Source organism: Podarcis pityusensis (genome assembly GCF_964106645.2).
Source record: "Podarcis pityusensis genome assembly, chromosome: 10".
NCBI classification, from domain to species: domain Eukaryota; kingdom Metazoa; phylum Chordata; class Lepidosauria; order Squamata; family Lacertidae; genus Podarcis; species Podarcis pityusensis.
In genome coordinates, this window is record NC_138035.1 from 33,386,573 (window position 1) to 33,410,891 (window position 24,319).

The 24,319-nt window shown below is 39.3% G+C and overlaps 1 protein-coding gene across 3 annotated transcripts in view; it reads right to left on the reverse strand.

Annotated features, from left to right (window-relative positions):
• IFT56 (intraflagellar transport 56) overlaps positions 1-24,319 on the reverse strand; it is a 31,240-nt gene that overhangs the window by 3,492 nt on the left and 3,429 nt on the right. For all 3 annotated transcript variants that reach the window (XM_080971904.1, XM_080971903.1, XM_080971905.1), the window contains 12 exons: positions 23,177-23,291; positions 22,917-22,966; positions 22,052-22,197; positions 20,826-20,997; positions 20,049-20,123; positions 19,079-19,181; positions 17,599-17,654; positions 16,446-16,499; positions 9,321-9,384; positions 8,263-8,351; positions 2,463-2,546; positions 2,052-2,121 (listed from right to left, as the gene is read on the reverse strand). In XM_080971904.1, coding sequence (XP_080828030.1) covers positions 2,052-2,121; positions 2,463-2,546; positions 8,263-8,351; positions 9,321-9,384; positions 16,446-16,499; positions 17,599-17,654; positions 19,079-19,181; positions 20,049-20,123; positions 20,826-20,997; positions 22,052-22,197; positions 22,917-22,966; positions 23,177-23,291 — 1,078 coding nt within the window. The remainder of the gene's footprint in view (positions 1-2,051; positions 2,122-2,462; positions 2,547-8,262; positions 8,352-9,320; positions 9,385-16,445; positions 16,500-17,598; positions 17,655-19,078; positions 19,182-20,048; positions 20,124-20,825; positions 20,998-22,051; positions 22,198-22,916; positions 22,967-23,176; positions 23,292-24,319) is intronic.

Here is a 24,319-nt window from a genome sequence, read left to right on the forward strand (position 1 = left end):
TCTGCAATTAGGAGATTCAGATTCTGTGGGACAATGCTCATAAACTATAGACGTATCATGCCTGCCTTGGAATTTGAGCACATGGCAGGCATCTCCTAGTGACAGGCTGAACATTTGACTAGACAAAAAAGGTCTATTAGAAAATTCAGTTAGTAGTCCTCCTGTTTTCAACCCCAGTTGCTCTTTTCTGCTCTTCTCTATATAATATGTACACAGAAGTTAACACTCCTTGTATTTCTACACTTATTCCAAACAAGTATACACCAGTAGCATTAATTTCCTTAGCCTTATATTGCTCTTCTGTGGTCATGTAAAAACACTGGTCAAACAGATGAATGGTATTCAATTATAAAAGCATTTAGTTGTATATACCCAGTTTAGCATAAGTATCTATTTCATATCATGTCTGTAATTTTAAGGTCCATTTAATAGCACTGCTTATAAGGTTCCCAGAAATATTGGTGTTATACTATTCTTTGAAAGGAGGCTTATTATTACTGCACTTTAAGAATAAAACTTATAGATAATTGTCCACATAATGATTATTATATATTTACATTGGTATAGCTATTTATGCCTGGTGTGCTCTGGTCCATGGGGTCACGAAGAGTCGGAAACGACTAAACAACAACAGCTATTTAAAAATATAGTGCCCTTACCTAGAGTTACTCGACACCAAACACAGTAGAAACAGTTGACTCTAAAACCAATTAACACTTATAAGCTATGACAGCTAACACCACTGCACTTTTACCAATGGCAGAGGATGATACCAATACAGCATTTATTTTGCTACAATATTCTCTAATAGCATTTAATTGTCTGACAATTCTTCACAGAGCTCAGTAAAGGAACCAGGATTCTAAAGAGGCAACTGATTCCATTTTTGAGAGAAATTCAGAGCTCTGCATACATTATTACATCAGTCACTTTGCACAATATTGCTGCACACATAAACATGCACACTGTCACACTGGAAAACCTCAATTGTATAACTTCCTGCTGGCAGAAGCTGCCACTGCAATTTCCGTAACCCCAGTGCTCTTGCCCGCGGACTGTCTTGCCACAGTGGTGCATGCTCTAGTTATCTCCAGCTTGGACTCCTGCAATGTGCTCTACGTGGGGCTACCTTTGAAGGTGATCCAGAATCCAAATTCATAAAATAAAATTTCCGAGTTTTGTGCAATTCTTGCCAGCTTCCCCCCACCCCAGCAATATAACATGTCTAAGTTCATCTAGATTATGTATGAAGCTTTTATAGAGACCTGCCTGTCTGAACCTGACTGACTTCCTTACTAAGAAACCAGATAGCATAGTCTACTTCTTACTGTGTGTTGGGAGGTCAAAGTTCACCCCTTCCTATGTTTGTGTGGGTAACTGGAAAGTTACAGGGCAGAAAGTAACAGCCCATCCTATTTTAGAAGCCAAGAAAGGTGATGTTTAAGAGACAAACCATCTAAGGGTTCTCTACTGTACTGTATCACTTTGAACCCAAACTCTGAGCCAAAATATCCTGTTTCATAAAATTATCACAAACTCTCTATGGTTAGCAAGAGCCATGTGGGCTGAATTTCATGCCAGATCTTCTGTCAAGATGGCTGCCTTTTAAAACCCGTAATATGTGAGCATATTTGCTATCAATAGCTAATGAGAACTTCAGATTGCTCTCTCACAAATGTAATTAAGGTAGAGTGCTGCAGGGACCAAACAATTAAATGTTTGGAAATTTAATTGCAGTTGTCTCAGCTGTACTTGTCCCAAAGAACAAGAACAAACAAGAATTTTTACCAGTACTTGTTCTGTTGAAATATTTTGCAAGTGATACCAAGACACCACCTTTTCCTTGAGTAGACTCCCAACCACTCTTGCTTACTCACAGGCTATGGCAAGATTTACTTTTTGTAGGGCACTTGCCTCTTATAAAGGTATCCAATTATATCTAAAAAATTAATTAAATCCACCCACAAGGTTAAAACAAGTTTAAGGAGAAATAGCAACAGGGCTAATGCAACAAAAAAATCTACATTCTATAGCAGGGCAAAGTGACTCACAGCAGCGAGCTAGCCAGCTGAGATAAACAAAATCATTTTTTATCTTCTCATTTTGAATCAAGAGGAACACCTGAGGGGGAAACAGATAGAAAAAACAAATGTCTGTTTGCATTAAATATCTGCTGCGTGATATATACCATAAGTATGTGCCTACTTAAAAATACAGATGAATTTCAAATAACAAAACGTTCAACAGAATCATTATATAAGAAAGTTTCAAGACCTAAAAAGGCCACAAGTAGGGAAAGTCAGTCTAAGCAGAAGGATAATTAATAGCAGTCATCTAGGCATTATATATTTTTAGAAGTAAAGCAGAAAAAGGCTATCCTCAGAGCATATCCAAGATGACCCAGAAGGTAATCAGGAAGTGTGTTCCTTGCATGTGGTGTTTTTAAAGAAGAAGCTACATACCTCCTCAGCCTCACTAGTATTGCCAGTAGCAGCTTTGGCTTGGGCATAGTTAAAGTTAAAAGTGTCATCATTGTAGAAGTAACTCTGGAAAATAAGTTGTGCACAATAAATAAAAAACATACTTTAAAACTTGAAGATGTACCAGATAATAGAGTAAAAAAAACAAACATTTACAAATAGTAGCTCAAATGGCTTTGTGACTCAGTACATAGCTGAAACATTCCACAGAACTGGCCACAATGGATTTGCAGGGTGGCAGCTTTCTTTCGTATGCCTTTCTTTCTGGGCATGTTAAATCCTGCTGTGAAAAAACGGCCTCTTTCTCTAAATCTCTACCCAACTCTTCAAAACATTCATGTCTAATTCCATAATTTAGTTCTGTGAGTGCTGAAGATCTCCTTAGAACTATACTACAGTGGTACCTCGGGTTAAGTACTTAATTCGTTCCGGAGTCCGTACTTAACCTGAAACTGTTCTTAACCTGAAGCACCACTTTAGCTAATGGAGCCTCCTGCTGCTGCCATGCCGCCGGAGAACAATTTCTGTTCTCACCCTGAAGCAAGGTTCTCAACCTGAAGCACTATTTCTGGGTTAGTGGAGTCTGTAACCTGAAGCGTATGTAACCCGAGGTACCACTGTACTGTACTGTATGTTCAAATAGTTTGGGTTCCTTAGTGCAGCAGTCCTGGAAAGTGATAAAACCATTTCAGAACTAAATTGATAAAACAGTGAGTACCGGTAATTCATGCATGCAGTATTCCTATTTGCTGCAATCCATGAGTATTCTGTACTTAATGTGTACCCACATCCAAAGAGAATTGCATAAGAAATGGCCACTGGAGTCAAAAGCAGGAGAGATATATGATGTACTATGGTTTTCCCTGTAGTGATGTATGGAAGTGAGAGCTGGACCATAAAGAAGGCTGATCACTGAAGAATTGATGCTTTTGAATTATGGTGCTGGAGGAGACTCTTGAGAGTCCCATGGACTGCAAGAAGAACAAACCTATCCATTCTGAAGGAAATCAGCCCTGAGTGCTCACTGGAAGGACAGATCCTGAAGCTGAGGCTCCAATACTTTGGCTACCTCATGAGAAGAGAAGACTCCCTGGAAAAGACCCTGATGTTGGGAAAGATTGAGGGCACAAGGAGAAGGGGATGACAGAGGACGAGATGTTGGACAGTGTTCTTGAAGCTACTAACATGAGTTTGACCAAACTGCGGGAGGCAGTGGAAGACAGGAGTGCCTGGCATGCTCTGGTCCATGGGGTCACGAAGAGTCGGACACGACTAAACGACTAAACAACAACAAATATGCATAATAGGAGATGTAGAATATGTATAGGATTCTAGATTTCTTTCACCCATTTTTATGAATAGGTTACTTTTAGTGTGACAAGATGAAAAATAGGACAAGCAACCTTTAAAAGTTGTATGTAGAAGACAGAATTTCACCAGTCCAACTACACTTGATGAATTTCTCTCTTCTTCCAACAACTATTAAAGGTGTAGCAGCCTGTCTATTTTTTTTGCCTGGCCACCCTAATTACATTCACTGCAGCTAGATGTCACATTCACTAATCATGAATTAACCGAATGTACACATGCACCCTCCTCCCCTTGTGCATTCAACTTAATATAGCATTCCCTGGTTTGCCAAAACAGAGTTTTCTGTGACATTCAAACTGGCAAACTGTGATGTGAGCAATCCCTGCAAACTAGGATTGCAAACTACAGATTGATTCTGATTTGGCTGGATTGTTTAAGCCAGATTGCCAGTTCAGGTAACATGTCAAATTGTTTTACAGAAATATTTTATTAAGCCAGATGCACGAAAGAATGAGACAGCAGGTATGATCCATGATCTGGAATTTCAGGAAATGTGAGGTCAGAATGCATCCACTGTGTACTGTATGGTAAGATACACCCCCTGCCCACATACTCTTGATACAAAGGACAGCCCAGAGCATATTGTCCTAAATGCTATTTCTGCTCATTTGTATAACTGCAGAAGGACAAGGCATTAGTCAGTACATTGAAACTTGGCCCCATTCAGCATCAATGCTCAGTTATGAGATTTTACCTAGGGTTTCCCACACTTGGAAATATTTTCACAAACAGAAAGCGAGACACTTGCTCTTTAAAATTAAAGTGGAGATTCTTGGGATGCTAAAGTTCTGTGGAGGTACTGATTTTGTGCTGTTACTGTGTGATCACTGAATAATAGAAGACATCCTTATTAAATCCCTGTCATATGCGCTTTGGGATAATAATAATAATAATAATAATAATAATAATAATAATAAATTTTATTTATATCCCACCCTCCCCAGCCGAAGCCGGGCTCAGGGCGGCTAACAACAATAAAACAGTACAAAAGTACAGAATAAACAACACTCTGAAATCATTCATTATAAAATTAATTAATTCAAGCCACTGGCAACCATTGGGCCAGAGCTCCGCGAAGATTGCCGAGGGAGGGAGTCAGGCTGTGCCCTGGCCAAAGGCCTGGTGGAACAGCTCTGTCTTGCAGGCCCTGCGGAAAGATGTCAAGTCCCGCAGGGCCCTGGTCTCTTGTGACAGAGTGTTCCACCAGATCGGAGCCACAGCCGAAAAAGCCCTGGCTCTAGTTGAGGCCAGCCTAACTTCTCTGTGGCCTGGGACCTTCAAGATGTTTTTATTTGAAGACCGTAAGTTTCTCTGTGGGGCATACCAGGAGAGGCGGTCCCATAGGTACGAGGGTCCTAGGCCGTATAGGGCTTTAAAGGTTAAAACCAGCACCTTAAACCTGATCCTGTACTCCACCGGGAGCCAGTGCAGCTGGTATAGCACCGGGTGAATGTGATCTCGCAGCGAAGACCTCGTAAGGAGTCTTGCTGCAGCATTCTGCACCCGCTGGAGTTTCTGGGTCAGTCTCAAGGGCAGCCCCACGTAGAGCGAGTTACAATAATCCAGTCTGGAGGTGACCGTCGCATGGATCACAGTGGCTAGGTCAGGGCGAGAGAGGTAAGGAGCCAACTGCTTAGCTTGGCGGAGATGGAAAAATGCCGCCTTTGTTATAGCTGCAATCTGCGCCTCCATGGAAAGGGAGGTGTCGAAGATTACACCCAAACTCTTAACAGACGGTGCTGGCACTAATTGCGTCCCCGCAAGAGATGGGAGTTGCCCCCCCAATCCCATATCGCCCCGTCCCAGCCACAGGACCTCTGTCTTCGAAGGATTTAGCTTCAACCGGCTCCCACGTAACCATCCAGCCACAGCTTCCAAACATCTGGTCAGTGTGTCTGGGGCCGAGTCAGGATGGCCATCCATCAACAGATAGAGTTGGGTGTCATCGGCATACTGATGGCAACCCAGCCCAAAACTCCGAACAAGCTGGGCGAGGGGGCGCATAAAGATGTTGAAAAGCATCGGGGAGAGTATCGCACCCTGAGGTACTCCACACACCAAGGAGTGGCGCGATGACAATTCCCCCCCAAGCGCCACCCTCTGTCCCCGACCAGAGAGAAACGAGCGCAGCCATTGAAGGACTGTGCCCTGGATCCCCACGTCGGCAAGGTGGTGGTCCAGAAGTTAGTGATCGACCATGTCGAAAGCTGCTGACAGGTCTAGAAGAATCAGCAGCCCTGACCCGCCTCGATCCAGCTGTCTACGAAGATAATCTGTTAGGGCAACCAGAGCCGTCTCGGTCCCATGACCAGCGTGGAAGCCGGACTGGAATGGATCCAGAGCCGATGTTTCATCTAGAAAGCCACCAAGCTGTTCAGCAACCGCTCTCTCAATCACCTTACCCAGGAACGGAAGATTCGAAACCGGGCGGTAATTGGATAGATCTAAAGGATCTAATGATGTTTTCTTTAAGAGCGGGTGCACCACTGCCTCCTTCAGTTCCCCTGGGAATGTCCCCGTGCCAAGGGACAAATTGATGATATCCCCCAGGAGGGCCCGCACCTCGTCTGGACACGCTCTAATCAGCCAAGACGCTCTAATCAGCCAATAATTCCTTAGATCTTTCACAGATAAGCTTTCCTATTTGGTTCTGCCCTTACATAAACATGGCCAAGGTGACCACACCTAAGTGACTAAGAATTTCAGAATGGTAGCAAAATAACAACCATGTAGAAGTGGAACTTGATCAAAGCACTTTTTTGCCCACATCCATGCCAAGTACTTGCCCAGGAAAAAGCACTGTTCACCTTCAGTTGTGGGAAAGTCATTTGTGCTGATATCTTTGGCTGTGTGGGAGGTACAAAGCACTTCCCAGACACACTGGTTGGGAACAGAAAGTGGCAGAATGCCAACAGACACCAAGCCTCAATCAGAATGGAATGTGTAAGCACCAAATTAACTGTAGGATCAGATTATGAATCAGGCTTTGTTCAGTGCTACCAGTCTTCAGGTATGTCTCACCAGCTGCTTACTCAAGCACTTTTATTTAATCAGTTCTATATTGTACTCAGTTTTTAGACTCTCTTTGCGGGCCTTTAATTTTTAATTTGCTTCTGTTTTCATCTCTTTCATTCCTTTCTACAACAGATCAGTTCTCATGTCACAAAACTATAGATAATGGTTTATTCTGAACACAGAAATCGCTCCTGTTTCATTCCTCCCCCCTAGTGCTAGTGGGAGCAGCAAACCATGATCCCTATTCACCTTTCCCCCAACATGTCTATCCTGTCTCTATCATGTCTCCTCCTACTCTACTTTTCTCTAAAGTAAAAAGTCCCAACTGTTGTAACCCTTCCCCATAGGAGAGTTGATCTACCCATTTTATCATTTTGGTTGTCCTTTTCTGAACCTGTCCATTTTAATAATTTGTTATTATAGGAATAAGTAAGAGAGCCTTTGCAATAGGCTTGGAGGTCCAAACAGTGAGACCTTTCAAAGATGTATTAGGACAACTGTTATTAAAAATAGTAAGTTAGATATCTGGAATTAAGCATGGATAGGAAGTTTGCACACAGCAGTAAATTATTTAGGGTGGTAAAGTCTCAGTCAGTGGGGAGAGAAAAAGCTCCAAATGTTTTCTTTAAACTGGATAGAATGTCCACAGAATGGCAGATGACATTCAACAGAAGCACAAAATCCTAATTACATACATAGTGGAGTTTAAACTGGAACTTAGAAAAAGAGGGCCGACGATCGAATGCTCACTGAAAATGCCAGAAAAATAAGGCACAAGCACTTGTGAACTTTTACAATGTTAAATGATTTGGGATCAGGTTATCTAAAGTATGGCCTGCACCTACATTTACTTAAGCGTATAAAAAAGCTGAAATAATCACCAAAGTTTCTAAGAGGTGTCTATGACCCTGTCCAAGCTCAAAAGTCAGCATCACATGTCGTTCTCTCTGTTCTGTCAAGAAGAAAGCTTAAGCTGATGGGTACCGGATATTCAGGGCTTGACCTATACTTATGAAACGCAGTCATTCATAAAGTGTATATTGCCCTTTCACTGGTGGTTTTAAAAAGAATTCTTAAGGCATTTTTGTTTTGATCTGCCTTTATTCAATTGATGATGGTTCACTGATAATTTTTCAAAGGGATGTAATGTATATTTTAAGATGCTCCTTTTATATGTTTTATACAACTGTTTTACTATGCTGCCTTATGAGGGCACTTGCCCCAAAGGGCTGAATATATATTTATATTTTAAAATAAAACTCTCTCTGAAATGTGATTGAGATAACCATCCCTTCTTTTCACCTCCATTTTTTGTGTGGCAAGTTTATGCATCACACACAAAGTAATACATGTAAAGATTTGTAGGAGACTACCAGCTGATATAAAACGTACTGACCTTCACTGAGTTAAGGTAAATAAGGACATCATCAAACTGCCTGAGCAGAAAGAAGCAAGATGCCATGCACTGTCTCCCGGGGATTGTATCTGAAGAACAGAAGTTATATGCACAATTTTTTAGTCTGATTAGTTTATTTCTGAGATAACATAGTCTAGCATCTCTATATATAATAGCCCAGAACCACAATCTGGCTACCAGGTCAGTTTATACTTTGTGGCAAACAAGTCTGCACTCAGAATAAGTTTGACAAGTTGAGAAAAATAGCCCTAAGTGTTTTTGATATAGCATAATACACATATTGGTTTCCAACTGAACTATCAGTCAGGTGTTCTTTCACTATTTTCCTCTGTTTCTTAGCTGACCAGCAAGAGGCGTCCTCTTGTTTTGGGATAGTGGAACTTGCTTAAACATTCCCGTTTGCATAAAACATAAGCAATACTTCCACGACACAAGAAAACATCCCAGTGTAAAAATAGTCTTATGCATGGTTGAACACAGGATTCCTATAAAGGGGGGAAAGAGCAGGCTCTCCTTATGTATTATATTGAAAATATTTTAGAGATGTAGCCATATTAGTCCACTGCAGTACCTTAAAGAGCTTAGTGTGATATGAACTTTCATAACCTATGCAGATTAGGTGTACAAATTTAAGATCAACCTAAACAATGTACATATTATGATCTGTGAAAATGCAACCTGCGTGTCGAGTTCCTCAATTCTCCTGTTATGTCTTCTACAACTTTTCCTAATTATGTTAGGAATTTTCTGCTAGCAGGGGATAAGCAAATGTACAGGAATGTATAGAAACGTCAGGAAAGTGAGCAATATTGTTAAGCCATGATCCAAGTAAGGCAAATTAGACATTACAGCGAACTAGACATGAGGCCTCTGTTTTTGGTGGCAGATGTAAGTACAGTGTATATATATGGTTCAGGTCACTAAGACAGAGAAAGATATTAAGCATGTTTTTTACTTGACCCAGGTAACAAAATGGTTGCATTCACTGGCAATATTGACATCTGAAGGAATGAGAAAAAAGAAAAGTTAAAACATACCACATTCACTGGCAGATCCTCCTACCAGCTGAAAGAACTGCTGAGCAATTTTCAAGTGGTCTCTCTGGAAAAGAAACAAAGAAACATTAAATCCATGAAAGCGCTGAGCAATGGGGCAGAGCATAGACAAATCTTTGGAATATGGAGACCAAACTAAATATTACATGCAGATGTTATGTAAAACAGATAGAGAAACAGACTTCCGGAGGCGGCGCTAGCGGTTGATGGCGGATTTCCTCGGTTAGAGGGAATCAGCGCCACGAAGAAAAGGGTCGGATCCCGCTTCGGCGCAGCGGGGGACCCTTAAAAATCACAGGCGGGGGAAGCCTGTGAGCCTGGGACCCAGCGGGCACATTTGGCGCCCCCCCAACCCGGTAAAAAGCCCAGCAACGGGCTTGAAATCGGAGCGGGGGAGAGCGCTGTGCTGTGGGCTGTCTGCTCGTTCGTGGTGTGAAGCCGCAAGCTGTTGACCGGAGAGCGCTGCCTTTCTTCCTTAAAATCCGGACCTGAAAATCAACAATCCGTGAGTAGGATACAATCTAAATTGGAACTGTACAAATTGGAAACTGGAATCTGTCCGAAAACGGAAAGAGGCTTAAAAAGGAAGTCAGCCTCTTTCTTTGTAGATAAAATAAAGCATTGAACTTGAAAGCGGAAGCATTTGGAAAGTACGTTTTAGCGGACTTTAATCCAATCATCCAACCTGGACTTTTCCCTCTATAAATTGAGGGAAAAGGGGGGAGAATTGTGGAGGTGATTTCTTCATAAAGAGTGGAAAAGAAGGGATTAAACCATCACTCAATTCCCTGGGAAAGGATTTTCCAGATCTTAGGAAAGAAAGAGAGGTACTGTCTTGCAATATATTTTGACAGCTAGTCCTGCACAGGAAATAAAAGTTTGGACAAATTATGTGAATATATATCTCCTGGTCCTAAGTTAAAAATTGTGAATAGACTGTTTTCTTCCTGAATAAACTAGGGGGGCTTAAAAAGGAAATTAAAGTATCCAAGAACTTTTATGACTGTTACAGTGTCCCCCTAGTGGAACTTGGAACTGTTACAACTTGTTATAATTGTAACTGTAGCAGGCTTGAGGAGTTCTAACACTGCTTGGTAGGAAATTTCCACTGTTTAATTTCAACTACGTGACTGACCTTGAGCATTATCTAAGGAATGGCAGATGGTAAAGAGAAGGCGGATGCTTTGACTACAAGATCGGGGAGGACTATTCGCACAGAAGAAGGATTACAAAGGAGATCTTCGGCCTCAGGCCCTTCTGGAACCTCAACAACAGCCTCATCGGCACAATTAAAGGTAAAAAGTGCGACAAGTGATGACGCCTTTGCTCTAGTTTTGGCCAAAGTTAATGAATCTTTAAATAAAATAAGCCAACAAGTAGCAGAGGCATGTGACAAGATTGATCAAAATACTGCAAGCATAAATAACTTGGGCCAAAAAGTAAATACTAACACAGAGACTATTCAGAAATTATTAGAGGAATCGGCCTCAACACGCCAGATTGCTGAAGAGGCTAAAGAAATTGCTACAACTTCTGCTACTGAAGTTAAAGAGGTTCAAGAGGAATTACCAACACTGCATAAACAACTGGAAGACCATAAACTAACCCTGTCTATGATAGATTTGAAGGAAAAGCAAGTGAATTTGCGGGTCAGATCGGTACCTGAGGTGGAAAAGGACAATCTAGCTGAATTTCTCACGCAGGAATTTTTGGACTTTTGGGATCCAGAACTGGCAAAAGACAGTTTCAGAATAGTAAATGCTTTCAGACTTGGGAGAAGAGGAGAGAAGAAGGTGAGAGACTGTCTGATTACTTTTCAAACAAAAGAAGAGAGGGATAAGATTTTGGGCCTACATTTCAAGAAGACACTGGAAATCCATCGGACAAGGGTGGAAATATTCAAAGATATCCCGAAATATCTTCTGGATCTCAGATCAAAATATAAAGACCTGGTTACCCTGCTGAGAAGGAACAATATCAACTTCAGGTGGGAACTTCCTCAAGGCCTGTCTTTTAGCTACAAAGGAAAGAAGAGGAAAATAAGATCGGAAGACGACAAAGATAAATTTTACAGGGACCACAGAGAAGACTTACAAAAAGAACTATTTCCGGAACCAAAAGACCGTTCGAAAGAAGGGATACCACCGACGGATGAGGAACAGGCACTAGGTGCAGTAGGAGGAGAACTAAAACAATAACATCATGGCCCTGCAACTTTTAACATGGAACTGTCGGGGTTTGAATTCCCCTCAGAAAAGGAAGTCAGTATTTCATATATTAAAAAAGGAACAATTGGACCTAATTTGTTTACAAGAAACACATATAACAAGATTACACAGGAAATTGTTGATAAATAAAAGACTTGGTCAGGAATTTATTTCGTCAGATAAAGTTAAAAAGAGAGGGGTTGTGATCTACGCAAAAGACAATTTATCACCAAAATTCGTTTTTAAAGATGACCAAGGAAGATTTGTGGCAATTGAAATTCAAACACAAGGAGAAAAATTTTTGATTGTAGGAGTTTACGCACCAAATGACGGGAAATCTGATTTTTTTAAGAAGTTGCATGAGACCTTGATGGACCATATGGATTACAACATGATTTTGATGGGAGATATGAATGGAGTGGTATCTACTTATATGGACAAGGCACAAAGACAGGTAGTCACCAAAGATGGTAGACTACCGAAAACCTTTTTTGATATGACAGACAACTTGGATTTAGTGGATATTTGGAGAATTAGAAACCCCTTGGCTAAAGAGGGAACTTTCTTTTCTGAAGCCAAAATGACTTGGACAAGAATTGACCAAATTTGGATAACTAGAGGAATGGCACCAAAGACAAGAAAGGTGGAAATCTGCCCGAAAATTTGCTCCGACCACAATGCTGTTAAGATGGAAATGAGACTAACACCAACTGGCTCCTTCAGATGGAAGATGAATGACACCTTATTTAGAGATGAAGAATTTTTTAAGAAGGCCCAAAAAACTCTAAGAGATTACTTCGAGATAAATCTTAGTTCCAACGTGGAGAAAAGAGTAATCTGGGATGCAAGTAAAGCGGTCATGAGAGGGTTCTTAATACAACAGAATGCGATAAAGAAAAGAACTCAAAATGAGAAGAAGGATAAAATTATGAACAAATTGAATGAATGTGAAAAAAGACTGAGAGTAAATCCCAAATCTCAAGAGATTCTGAGAGAGTTAAAGTTATATCAAGTACAATATATGAAAATAATGAATCAGGAAATAGAATGGAAAATTAAACAAATGAGACAAAAGACTTTTGAATCGGCCAATAAATGTGGTAAATTGTTGGCATGGCAAATGAAAAAGAGACAAAAACTAAATACGATTACGAATTTAGAAGTGGAAGGAAGGAATATACAGAACCCTGCGGAGATTAGAAGTTGTTTCCAGAAGTATTTTAAAAGACTATATACTCAAGGGCCAGTGAAAGAAACAGACTTAGACCAATTTTTGAAAACAAATGGATTACAAAAAATATCTCAAGAAAATAGACTAATTTTGAATGACAGAATAACTGAACAGGAAATAGAAGGTGCCATTCAAAACATGCAACTGGGTAAATCTCCAGGACCAGACGGCTTGACCTCTAGATACTACAGATCTTTAAAAGAATGGTTAATTCAACCATTGAAAGAGGTCTGCAACGAAATAATGGAGGGGAAGAGGGCACCAGAGTCGTGGAAAGAAGCATATATTACACTTGTACCAAAAACAGAGACTGAAAAGACACAACTTAAGAACTACCGCCCTATATCATTACTTAATGTGGATTACAAAATTTTTGCAGATATTTTGGCTAAGAGATTTAAAAAAGTGCTGTTGGAAGAGATTCATAAAGACCAAGCGGGCTTTCTCCCAGGAAGACATTTGTCTGATAATTTGAGGAATATAATTGATATCTTGGAAAAATTAGAAGTGAATATAAACACTAAAGCAGTGCTGATATTTGTAGACGCGGAGAAAGTCTTTGACAATATTTCTTGGAAGTTTATGAAGAAGAATCTACAGGGAATGGGGGTAGGCCAAGGTTTTGAGAATGGTATAAGTGCAATTTATTCAGAACAAAAGGCTAAACTAATTGTAAATAATGTTGTGACGGAAGAACTTAAAATTGAAAAAGGGACACGTCAAGGTTGCCCAATTTCCCCACTTCTTTTTATTTCGGTCCTGGAGGTTCTGCTGAATATGATTAGAAGGGACCAGATGGTTAAAGGTATACAGGTCGGAATTAAACACTATAAATTGAGAGCATTTGCAGATGACTTAGTATTGACGTTACAGGAGCCAGAATCTAGTACTAAAAGGGTTTTAGAACTGATTCAAGAATTTGGTCAAGTGGCAGGATTTAAATTGAACAAGTCAAAAACCAAGGTTCTAGAGAAAAATTTAACACCGTTTGAAAGAGAGAGGTTTCAGAATGAGACAGGTTTAACAGTGGTTAAGAAAGTTAAATACTTGGGGATTAACATGACAGCAAAAAATGGGAATTTATTTAAAGATAACTACAAAAAATGTTGGTCAGAAGTGAAAAAAGATTTAGAAATTTGGTCAAATTTGAAGCTTTCACTGCTAGGCCGTATTGCTGCGATAAAGATGAATGTACTGCCCAGAATGTTGTTTTTGTTTCAAACTTTGCAGATCGTGGACAAAATGGATTGTTTCAAGAGGTGGCAGAAAGATATTTCTAAATTTGTCTGGCAGGGCAAGAAACCCAGAATAAAATTTAAAATACTAATGGATGCAAAGGAAAGAGGTGGATTTGCCCTGCCAGACCTTAAACTGTACTATGAATCAGCAGCTTTTTGCTGGTTGAAAGAATGGCTACTTCTTGAAAACACTGACATTTTGGATCTAGAAGGTTTTAATAATGTATTTGGATGGCATGCATATTTATGGTATGATAAGGTCAAAGCACATAAAGCATTTAAAAACCACATTGTCAGGAAAGCGCTGTTTAATGTTTGGATAAGATATAAGGATTTGCTAGAAAATAAAACCCCAAGGTGGCTGTCACCAATGGAAGCGAAAGCCTTGAAAAAGGTCAATATGGAGGTCAAATGGCCGAAATATTGGGAAATTTTGGAACAAGACGGAGATAGACTGAAATTGCAGAGTTTTGAAAAACTAAAAAACAAAGTGCAAGACTGGCTTCATTATTATCAAATAATGGAGGTATTTAAATTGGACAGGAAAATTGGCTTCCAGGTGGAAAGATCCAAATTAGAAACAGAATTGTTAGAACCCAAGACTAAGAATTTGTCAAGAATGTATAACTTGCTGCTGAAATGGAATACTCAAGATGAAACGGTAAAATCGGCTATGATTAAATGGGCACAGGACGTTGGACATAACATTATGTTTGCTGACTGGGAACAGTTATGGACCACAGGTATGAAATTTACGGCATGTAATGCCTTAAGAGAGAATATTATGAAAATGATATACAGGTGGTACATAACCCCAGTCAAGCTTGCGAAAATCTATCACTTGCCAGATAACAAATGTTGGAAATGTAAAGAAACTGAAGGTACATTTTTTCACCTTTGGTGGACGTGCCCAAAGATTAAGGCTTTCTGGGAAATGATATATAATGAATTAAAAAAGGTATTTAAGTATACCTTCCCTAAGAAACCAGAGGCCTTTCTCCTGGGCATAGTCGGCCAAATGGTGTTAAAAAAGGATAGAACTTTCTTTATGTATGCAACAACAGCAGCAAGAATACTCATCGCAAAGTATTGGAAGACACAAGAACTTCCCACGCTGGAGGAATGGCAGATGAAACTTATGGACTATATGGAACTGGCTGAAATGACTGGTAGAATCCGTGACCAGGGAGAAGAGTCGATGGAGGAAGACTGGAAGAAATTCAAAGACTATCTTCAGAAACACTGCAAAATTAAGGAATGTTAGAGTGATGTTGGACTGAAAACAAGTGGTTTCCAGCTGCATAGGTTAAAGTTAAGGATAGATTAAGATTAAAGATCAAGATTAAAGATGTTTAAAGAAATGGAAATTTGATATTAAAAGGGAAAACTTTAAAGTTATATGATATTAAGATTAAGGATTAGGTTTAAAAAAGTTGAAGTTATATATTTTAACATTTTATTAAATTAAAGATTGGGATTAAAAAAGTGGAAAAGAAACTGCTGGACAAATAATGTGGACTGGAATACAAAAGAGGGAGGTATGAGGAAGTCTAGAAAATAAGTAATTTGAAATTGGAAATGGAAAAGAGAGTTTGTTTTTAATTGTTGTGTTTTGTGTTTTTACTGTTAAGTTTTGTATTGTTTTGTGTGTGTGTTGTTTTTCTTGTTTTGTTGTTTAAAACTTTAATAAAAAATTATTAAAAAAAAAACAGATAGAGAAACAAAGTTTATTATTTTGATTTGGCTTTTAAAATAATAATATAAGTGTAAAATAATAGAACTCTTTTAAAATTCACTACAAGAAAACAAAAAGTCATTGTCCAGATAACAGACTTCAGCTAACAATAGAGAATAAAAGGGTTTTAGTACCTTGGTTATCTCCTCATCCACCTGCAGATGCCGAAGGAATTCAGGCAGTACGTGTGGGGGCAATGAACCTAGTCTCTCTGGTTGTCCATAGACTGGAGAGCCTAAGTTTATTGACTTTCAGAAATATTCAACCTGTCACAAAGATGTTACTATATGCAGGATTCCTGTTCAGTGCAACCTTGCCTTTGTGCAGCATAGTTCATTCCTCCACCATCAAGTCTTTCATTTCCCCCTCCCTCTCCACCAATACTCTGCATTCTGAGGCCACAGAGCACACTCAGTCCCCATGGGAGTGTCTTGGGCTTTGCCTTCTTAAATCCCACTCCCAATAATTTTCTATTTCTAGAAATTTTGAGGTTCCTCTAAACATGCTGATATCACCCTATAGCATCATCATTAGTGTATATGATGATTCACAATTCCATTTTTTCACTGGCAAATATGTAGGAAATACAAAAGAGCAAGAGGCAAGTTAGTATCAAAATCAACCTGTTAGCTGAATTGCAATGTGTTCTCGTGTACTCCACATGAATTACTGATGTAAAAAAGGTATTGTACTCACTGAGCCCATTTCCTGCCCAAGGACTGCATTCACCACTCCCTTTAGGATATACTCCTAGAGAAAGATTATATAAAATGAGACAACCATTTAATGAAGCTTTAAAGCAACTTGTGAAGTATTCTGTTCAAATTGCTTTACAAATACATAGATTTCTGAATAGCCTGTTTCCATGGTTTCTAAGTAACTGTATTAAATATATAAACCAAAATCAATCTTGACACGCGCAGTTAGTAACTTGCATGAAATAATCAGAGGCTGTAGTTCAGAGAACACATTATAAAAAGGAGGGAAATTATAAATTGGGGGGGGGAATCTTCTGCTCAGTTTTCCAGTTCTTCTTTTGGCATTCACTAGCTCTGAACCTAATTTGAAAAGTCTGTCAAATAAATGCTTCTCTTCCTATAAAATACTGTTTCCATTCACTGTCTTTTAGTACAGAACCAGCGTAGGTTTTAAGATCTATGTATTTTCCCCTGAAGTTTTAAGCCAATATATTATATGAGAACACATGTTTAAATGCATTAAGATAGTGCATATTGAAACAGTTTTAAAGTTTCGTATGAATCTGGAATAAATCTCTAAACTGTAAAAAAAAAAAAAAAGACACCGCAATATGTTATTTGTGCTATTCTTGTGCTCCTTAAATATTTTGACAATGTCTTAAGGTTTTGACCAAATGTGTTGTGTGACTCATCTTTTTGTCTCTATCAAACAAGGTGCAAACAATTAAAAGATACGGAGTTAGATCCAGAGTAAGCTATTAACTTTTGGTTTCTATTGATTTCAGTGTAATCTAAGGCAAGACAGGACTACCTTTTCACAATGATTTCTGTGGAAACAGGGCAACTAATGTACTGCACAATCCTAAGCATGTCTACTCAGAAGTAAGACCTATTGAATTCAATGGGACTCAATCCAACTAAGTGAGGTTAGGATTGCAACTTTAGTCTCGACTCAACCATAGTTTTAAAAATGGATGAAGATCTGCATGCCTGTTTCGTTTTGATCCAAGAATGATATACTTTATGTCCAAATAAAGTAAACAGATTCAAATATCTTCTTTTAGGAAAGTGTTCCACTCTCTGAGAGAACCTATCCCAGATGACCATGTCTTCCATTATATGTATAATCATATCCAAATATTTCTTTTTACCTGTGGGGTTGTAGGTTCCAGGTCTTTAATCAGATTGTAGGCTTCCTGCACATCATCTGAAAGAACACATTACAGTGCATATTGTATTTCCCATGTCACCTTCCCACATCATAATTCATCTTTTCATAAAGGCATTCAAAAACAAAGGATGAAAAGGAACCATAAACTGCAACAAATGTGTACTTGCTGATTATACATTTCTTTAGTCTTTATAACAAATACGGGTTACGTCATTTTTTATTTTCTGCTATTTTTTCAGAGCAAAGGTCTTTTTTTAATAAAATGGATTAGCAGATGCCTTCTGAACAGAACAGGAGCAAGATAAAAAAAAAATCACATTCTTTTCTCTCATACATTTATTCATCCTGTGAGGATGGGACAGGAAGAGGGCTAACCGCCTGTGATTGAGCTTCACCTAAGAAGAATTTTTGATTCAAAAATGTTGACACTAAATAATGCAACCTTTTGGGAAAATAGACTAATGCTGCAATCCTAAATCCACTTACCTGGGAGTAAGCCCTACTTACTTCTGAATACATATGCTCAGAACTGTATTTTGACTCAAGATGTTAGAAATTGGGCTTTTTCTGCTAATTCCCATCATTGTTACAACCAAAAGATAAAAGGTAATTAACTAAAAATTTATTCAGATGTATAACTCACACAAATCAAGAACTGGAATTACACTTAATTTAGGCAGACTTTTTTTTTTTACTAAAAATGTTTTTTTCATTACAAACATTTAGCACCACAACAAAGAAGATGTTAAAGATTCTCCCAATTAATATGCCTAGGTTGCAGTTTATGGGAAACAATGTGGCAAAAATAGATCTCACATTGTATGGCGTTTTGCATAGAGGAGTGAGGAGCAGAGATGCCATGTAGCTTCCTTGTCTCAGGTGTGCTTATTTAAGTCCTTATAAAACCTCTGTATGGAAGTACAGTTGCAAAGCCATCTTCTGATGGCTCAGCTGCCTCTAACTGCAACCAAGCACACAGATCTTATTTCATAGCAACTTCAGGAAAATGAAATGTTCCACTAGCAAAAGAATACAGTGGTACCTCGGATTAAGTACTTAATTCGTTCCGGAGGTCCGTTCTTAACCTGAAACTATTCTTAACCTGAAGCACCACTTTAGCTAATGGGGCCTCCCGCTGCTGCCGCGCCGCCGGAGCACGATTTCTGTTCTCATCCTGAAGCAAAGTTCTTAACCTGAAGCACTATTTCTGGGTTAGCGGAGTCTGTAACCTGAAGTGCATGTAACCCGAGGTACCACTGTATCTTCTTGGGCTGATCTATTTTTTCAGTCATTTACAGCTGTCTTTTTTCACAAGCTAGGAATCTAAGCAATTTATTTAATTGTAAAAAGTTACCAACCTATATGCCAGTCCTCAAAACAAAGACCCCCTTGTACCCTATGTGGAGGAAAAGAATCACTTTAAGGGACAAAAGAAGTCAAAATCCAGAAGATGTGCATACCTTGCCGAAGGTAGTAGATTACTAAATTCAATCTGGCTTCAGGTATGACATCAACCAGGGGAGGCAGTACTTGGAGAGACCCCTCCCCTCCTCGGAATACAACCTGCAGAAGAAAGTCCTCACTGCATTAGTACAGCAGCAAGCAAGCTGCAGCGAACCATCTTACAGTGGTACCTTGGTTTAAGAACAGCCCTGTTTACAAACTATTCGGTTTAAGAACTGCGCAAAACTGGAAGGAGTGACCCGATTTGAGAACTTTACCTCGGTCTAAGAACGGAATCCGTATGGTGGAAGAGCACTGGCGGTGGGACGCCTCATTAGGGAAAGCGCTCCTCGGTTTAAGAATGGTTTCGGTTTAAGAACGGACTTCCGGAATGGATAAAGTTCGTAAACCGAGGTTCCACTATACATGCATTTTGAAATGTTTGTTAAACTAAGAGGCAACAAGCCTCCGGTGAATTATGAATGTGTCATATATTCTGCTTTTGAATTTTACAAGTTAAATATTTACTCCACCACTAAATTTCAACAATTTGTACATCATGAAAATACCAATTCCTGCACAGCTCAAAACGATTATCTTTATTTTTGTACACGACATCTTAGTTTCATAAGCAAATATTCCAAAATAAGTTATTTGGGTTGACCTAGGGGATGGGGAGAGAAACAGAGGGAAAGATGACGAAAATAAAGATTGAATATGGGCAAAAGCAGTTAGTTGTGCATACTTAGAAACTTGTCTAAGGAGAGTCTTTATAGATAACAAAACCACCTTTTCACAGCTGTGGTTAGGTATGCACATTTGAACATGGGGTAACAACTGGAAGAGAGGACTAGGTTTACAGACTACTTGCACCTCACACAATACTTTCTTGGGCCAGCCAACAAGACATTCTTTTGAATGCAGCCTATGTTATTCGGAACTTCATAAAAATTATGCAAGCTAGCTACTTTCATAATTGTTACTCACCAAATTGTGTTTAATGAGTTCCTTAGCAAACTCAAATGATGTTGAAGCACTGTCCATCAAGCTCTTAAGCTCCGCCTTAATTTTTTTCAGAAATTGCAAAACAGTGAGTGGAAGAACAGAACACACAATCAACAGAAGTAGCCATTGACACTGCTCAAAAAAATATTATCAGAGCCAGTTTGAGAATTTTTTTGGGGGGGGAGGGCTTGCACAAAAATGCTCTCAACATCCCCTCCCCGAGTTGTCCCACCTCTTCTTTACTGCTGCCCATTCACTTGCCCTCTCCTGTTGAACCTAATCTGCACCACTGCCCAGAGGGAGAACAAAGCTAGCAGAAATTGCTGCTCCTTCTCCTTGCCCCCGTCACTGCTCACTTGCCTTGAGATTCCCACCTTGCAGGGGATTGGACAACATGACCCTCGGGATCCCTTCCAACTCTACAATTCTATGGTTCTAGGACAAGCAGAGCCATGAGGTTCCAGGAGTTAGCCAGGTAGTGCCTCTTTTGGGCGGTGTGCCTCAACAGGTGCCAAATGATGCCAACCCTCTGAAAGTGGTCCTGCATCTTATATTGGGGACCTGAACTGGCACATGACTAATTCATTTGAAGTGACACCAGCATAACTAGAAACACATACATATAGTCAGACAGACCACATACTGAGGTACAAAGCATAAAGTTAAAGCTTCTCTACAGAAACTGAAATATTACTTCAAAACTGAAACTTGCATGAAGGAGATAATGACTTTAGTGAGAAAAACATTTTAACAAAGTACCTCAGCAGCCTTCCCATTGTAGAGTCGGAAATGATTACAAGCCTTTAAGTTAAGAGCAATGGTGCTATCAGGAACTTGCTGAAGGTAAACAGCTAGCACCTCTTGTGAAACATCATAATAATCCAGTTTGTAGTAGCACAAGGCAACATATACATTGAGAGCCAGGTATTCCCTGCAAGACATCAAAGTTTCTTCATTTAACTACATTCAGTGGCAGAAAATTCACCTAAAGCAGAATGCTCCTAAACGGAAATGTGCAAATAATACTGCACATGTGTACTCTCAATACATGTTCTATCATTGGCAGAATGCTTTGTAATGCATTTACAAATGCCTTTTGCTATGAACAATAGTGTGTGCATGGAAGGATTAGAAAAGTTTCCTGAAACTACAAGCAACAACCCAAATGGGATCACTAAGACCTATGCCTTGAATACTGAGAATATTTTAAGACATCTGTGAAGAAATGCAACTGTTGAGTCACTTTATGTTTATGCTTAATTATAAGACGGTTGCTTTCTGTTAAATACAGGGTTATTCAGAGGCTGTGCTTGTCAGGGAATTCAACAGGTGAGCCCAGGAAACTAACACCCAAAGGTGGTGGAGAAGAAACCTAGTTACAGTGGGAATCAGAAACTTAGGAAAACTCGACAGCTCTTCTGTTTGCCTAAAATGTTGGAAGGTGGAATATGGTCTATAACTGAAGCTGGCCAGCAGGCTCAGAAGGTCACAGCTAGAAATCAGAAGAAAGAAACCATGACAGAAAGTGTTGCAGCAAACCTGAATTCCACAAGAAAGAAGACGAAAACTGCAGTGCAGAAGGACAAGGACAGCAGTAGAGAACCTCTGGAATGCAACCATGCCCACCTGTCAGTCACCTGACATTGTATGACATCAGGCACTGAGATCTGTAATCTCCAAACTCTGTTATCTTTTATATAAGAACTAATTGCTAATATAAGGAATCTGTGATCTCTGATCTTAGTGCTAAGTAATTTCATCCAAATTACTCTGGGAGGTCACAGGAAAATTTAAATCTTATTACTGGATCCCATTGGCCCAATGTTGTGGGATGTACTACAGTGAATTTATAATAAGAAGCAAGAATCTCAGAGTATAACTCCAACTGTTAGAAAGCGATACACTGAAACTTTAGCCCTTCTCCATCAATAAAATGTCCAAAGAGTAGAGAGAATGACAGATTGGGAAAGAAAAATATATCCAACCTGTTATCAAGAAGTATACGTTTGTATATATCAATAGCCTCTTGGTAATGAGACCGCATATAGTGGATAGATGCTAGGCTTAGCTGATCTTCTGTTATGTCTTGCAGATTCTGGTGAAAGCTCATTAATTTCTTCTCATCACCAAACTATACAAGAAATAAGAACTAGGATTACACAGATGCAGGACATACTACATACACACTAATAAATACAGCTGACAGTAAGCAACTACTCTTTATCCTAGTAAATCAGCTCTCAAAAGTTACTAGCCCTTTTTTAACTAGTCTGCTGGAAGTTAGCAGAAGGGGGATGGAACTCTCTATTGTGCATCCAGTAGCTTGCTGTATCTCTATGCTGGGTGCAGAGGACAGGGCTTCTCTCCTCTGGTCGCCCACTTGCTTTTCGTGCTTGCCATAGAATAAGGACGCACTTCTCTCCTAGCCCTCTCACTCACCTACATGGAATTTCATGCACTCATCTGTACACAATTCCTTGTTGCCTATGGCTACCAGACAAGTGCTTAAATAAAAGGCTTCTCTATACATATTATCAGGTCTCTACCATCTCCACCCCATATTTCCCTTAGATACTACTTCTCTTTCCACTGAGTATAGCTTTCCAATAGGTAACATATCCCTTAGCTCTCCTTCTCCTTGGGTCATCTTACCACTCCGCTTCTGGGCTTTCGTCCTCTGTGCCTACCCAGCCTCTGTCTCTGCCTTACCTTTCTGTACCTAGACAAGTTGGGCAGGATTCTCATTCAAACTAGTAGTATTTGAAGATGGGGGAAGGTAGGGTCTGAGTTTCAGAATACTTCCAAGTACAAAATACTACTTGCCTCTGCATGGTTTTGTTTCCCACATACCTTGTGAGCTAGATGGAACAATAGGCGATTTTGAAGTCTACTTTTGGGAGCTGAAAGAAAATCCGAAAAAAGCATTAAAACAAAATTTAATGCCAACACTTGGAGCAGTTCAGGGTTTGTAAATACTCGTGACTAACACTATGAATTTGCTCAGATGCACCACCTTAACAACACAAATTTTAACATTTTACATTTCTACTTGGTGGGACTTACTCCAAGATAAATATATATAATATTATAGCATCAGCTATCCATTTTACCTTTCAAGGCTGCTTGTTCAGCTTGTGTATACATTCCCAAGAAGAAGTAAGTGCATGCTAGATTCACCCAAACATCAGGGTTGCAGCCAGATCGCTTTGTCAGATCTTCATATTCCTGAAACAAGTAACAGTTTTTGATATACTGCTGCCATAACCATTAAACAGAAATTTTATTTTGAGTTTTGAGCCATCTTGAGAATTTATACATATTCTTAGTAAATCAATCAATCTGGACCAACAATGTTGCTCTTCGCTTCTAGTGTATTATCAAACAAGATGTACTACTAACACTTAGGGAACATGTTGTATAAATATTAAATGTTTCATGTTTATTTTTTCAGGAATCCTTACAGCAATGCAGATCAGCGTTATTACCTCTGAATTGCAGAGAGAGGTTAAAGACGTACATTCCCAATGCTGACCTGCTTAACTACAATACACCGGTTCTCAGCATGCCACCAGCTAAACTGACCACTTTCAACTGGCCAAGATCCTCCAAGGCAAGTTCAAGAGTTACTTTTTATTTCCACACTAAATTTTAACCCATAAAAAAAGACTATGTGGGTCTTTAATTGGCATTATAACTGTGTTCAATGTGACAGAGTTTAAAGTTGCTTAGTACTTCTAAATTATGAGTGCAACATGCCAATGACTGCATAGACCATAAGCCAGGGTTGAAAGAAGTTGAAAGAAAATTGAGATACTGTGCACAAAAAGAGATAGGCTGTTTAGGAGAGATAAACACAATTTCTCATCCAGTTCCTGATCTCTTAACCATCAAGGGTTACATATATACCAGCTTTTACATTAGATGGGGACATCTTTAGGACATGGAAGAACTCACCAATTTCAAGCTATCCCAAATAAAGTTTTTTAAAAATGTGCTTTGAAAAATCAAAATTAAACGTGCTGTCTTATGGGGAAAGAAATACAAACACAACTCTTTTTACACCAAGACATATTTTCCTTTACACAAACATAGACTTTTGGAAAATAGCAGCAGCAAACTGACAATACCTAACCCTTATTAATTGTGCAGTATGTAAGTCAAATAAATAAATAAATAATCCTGCCTTTCCCATCCTCATGCCTCTCAGATTCACTAGTCCATAAGCATGCATAATCATAATCCAGCATGAGGAT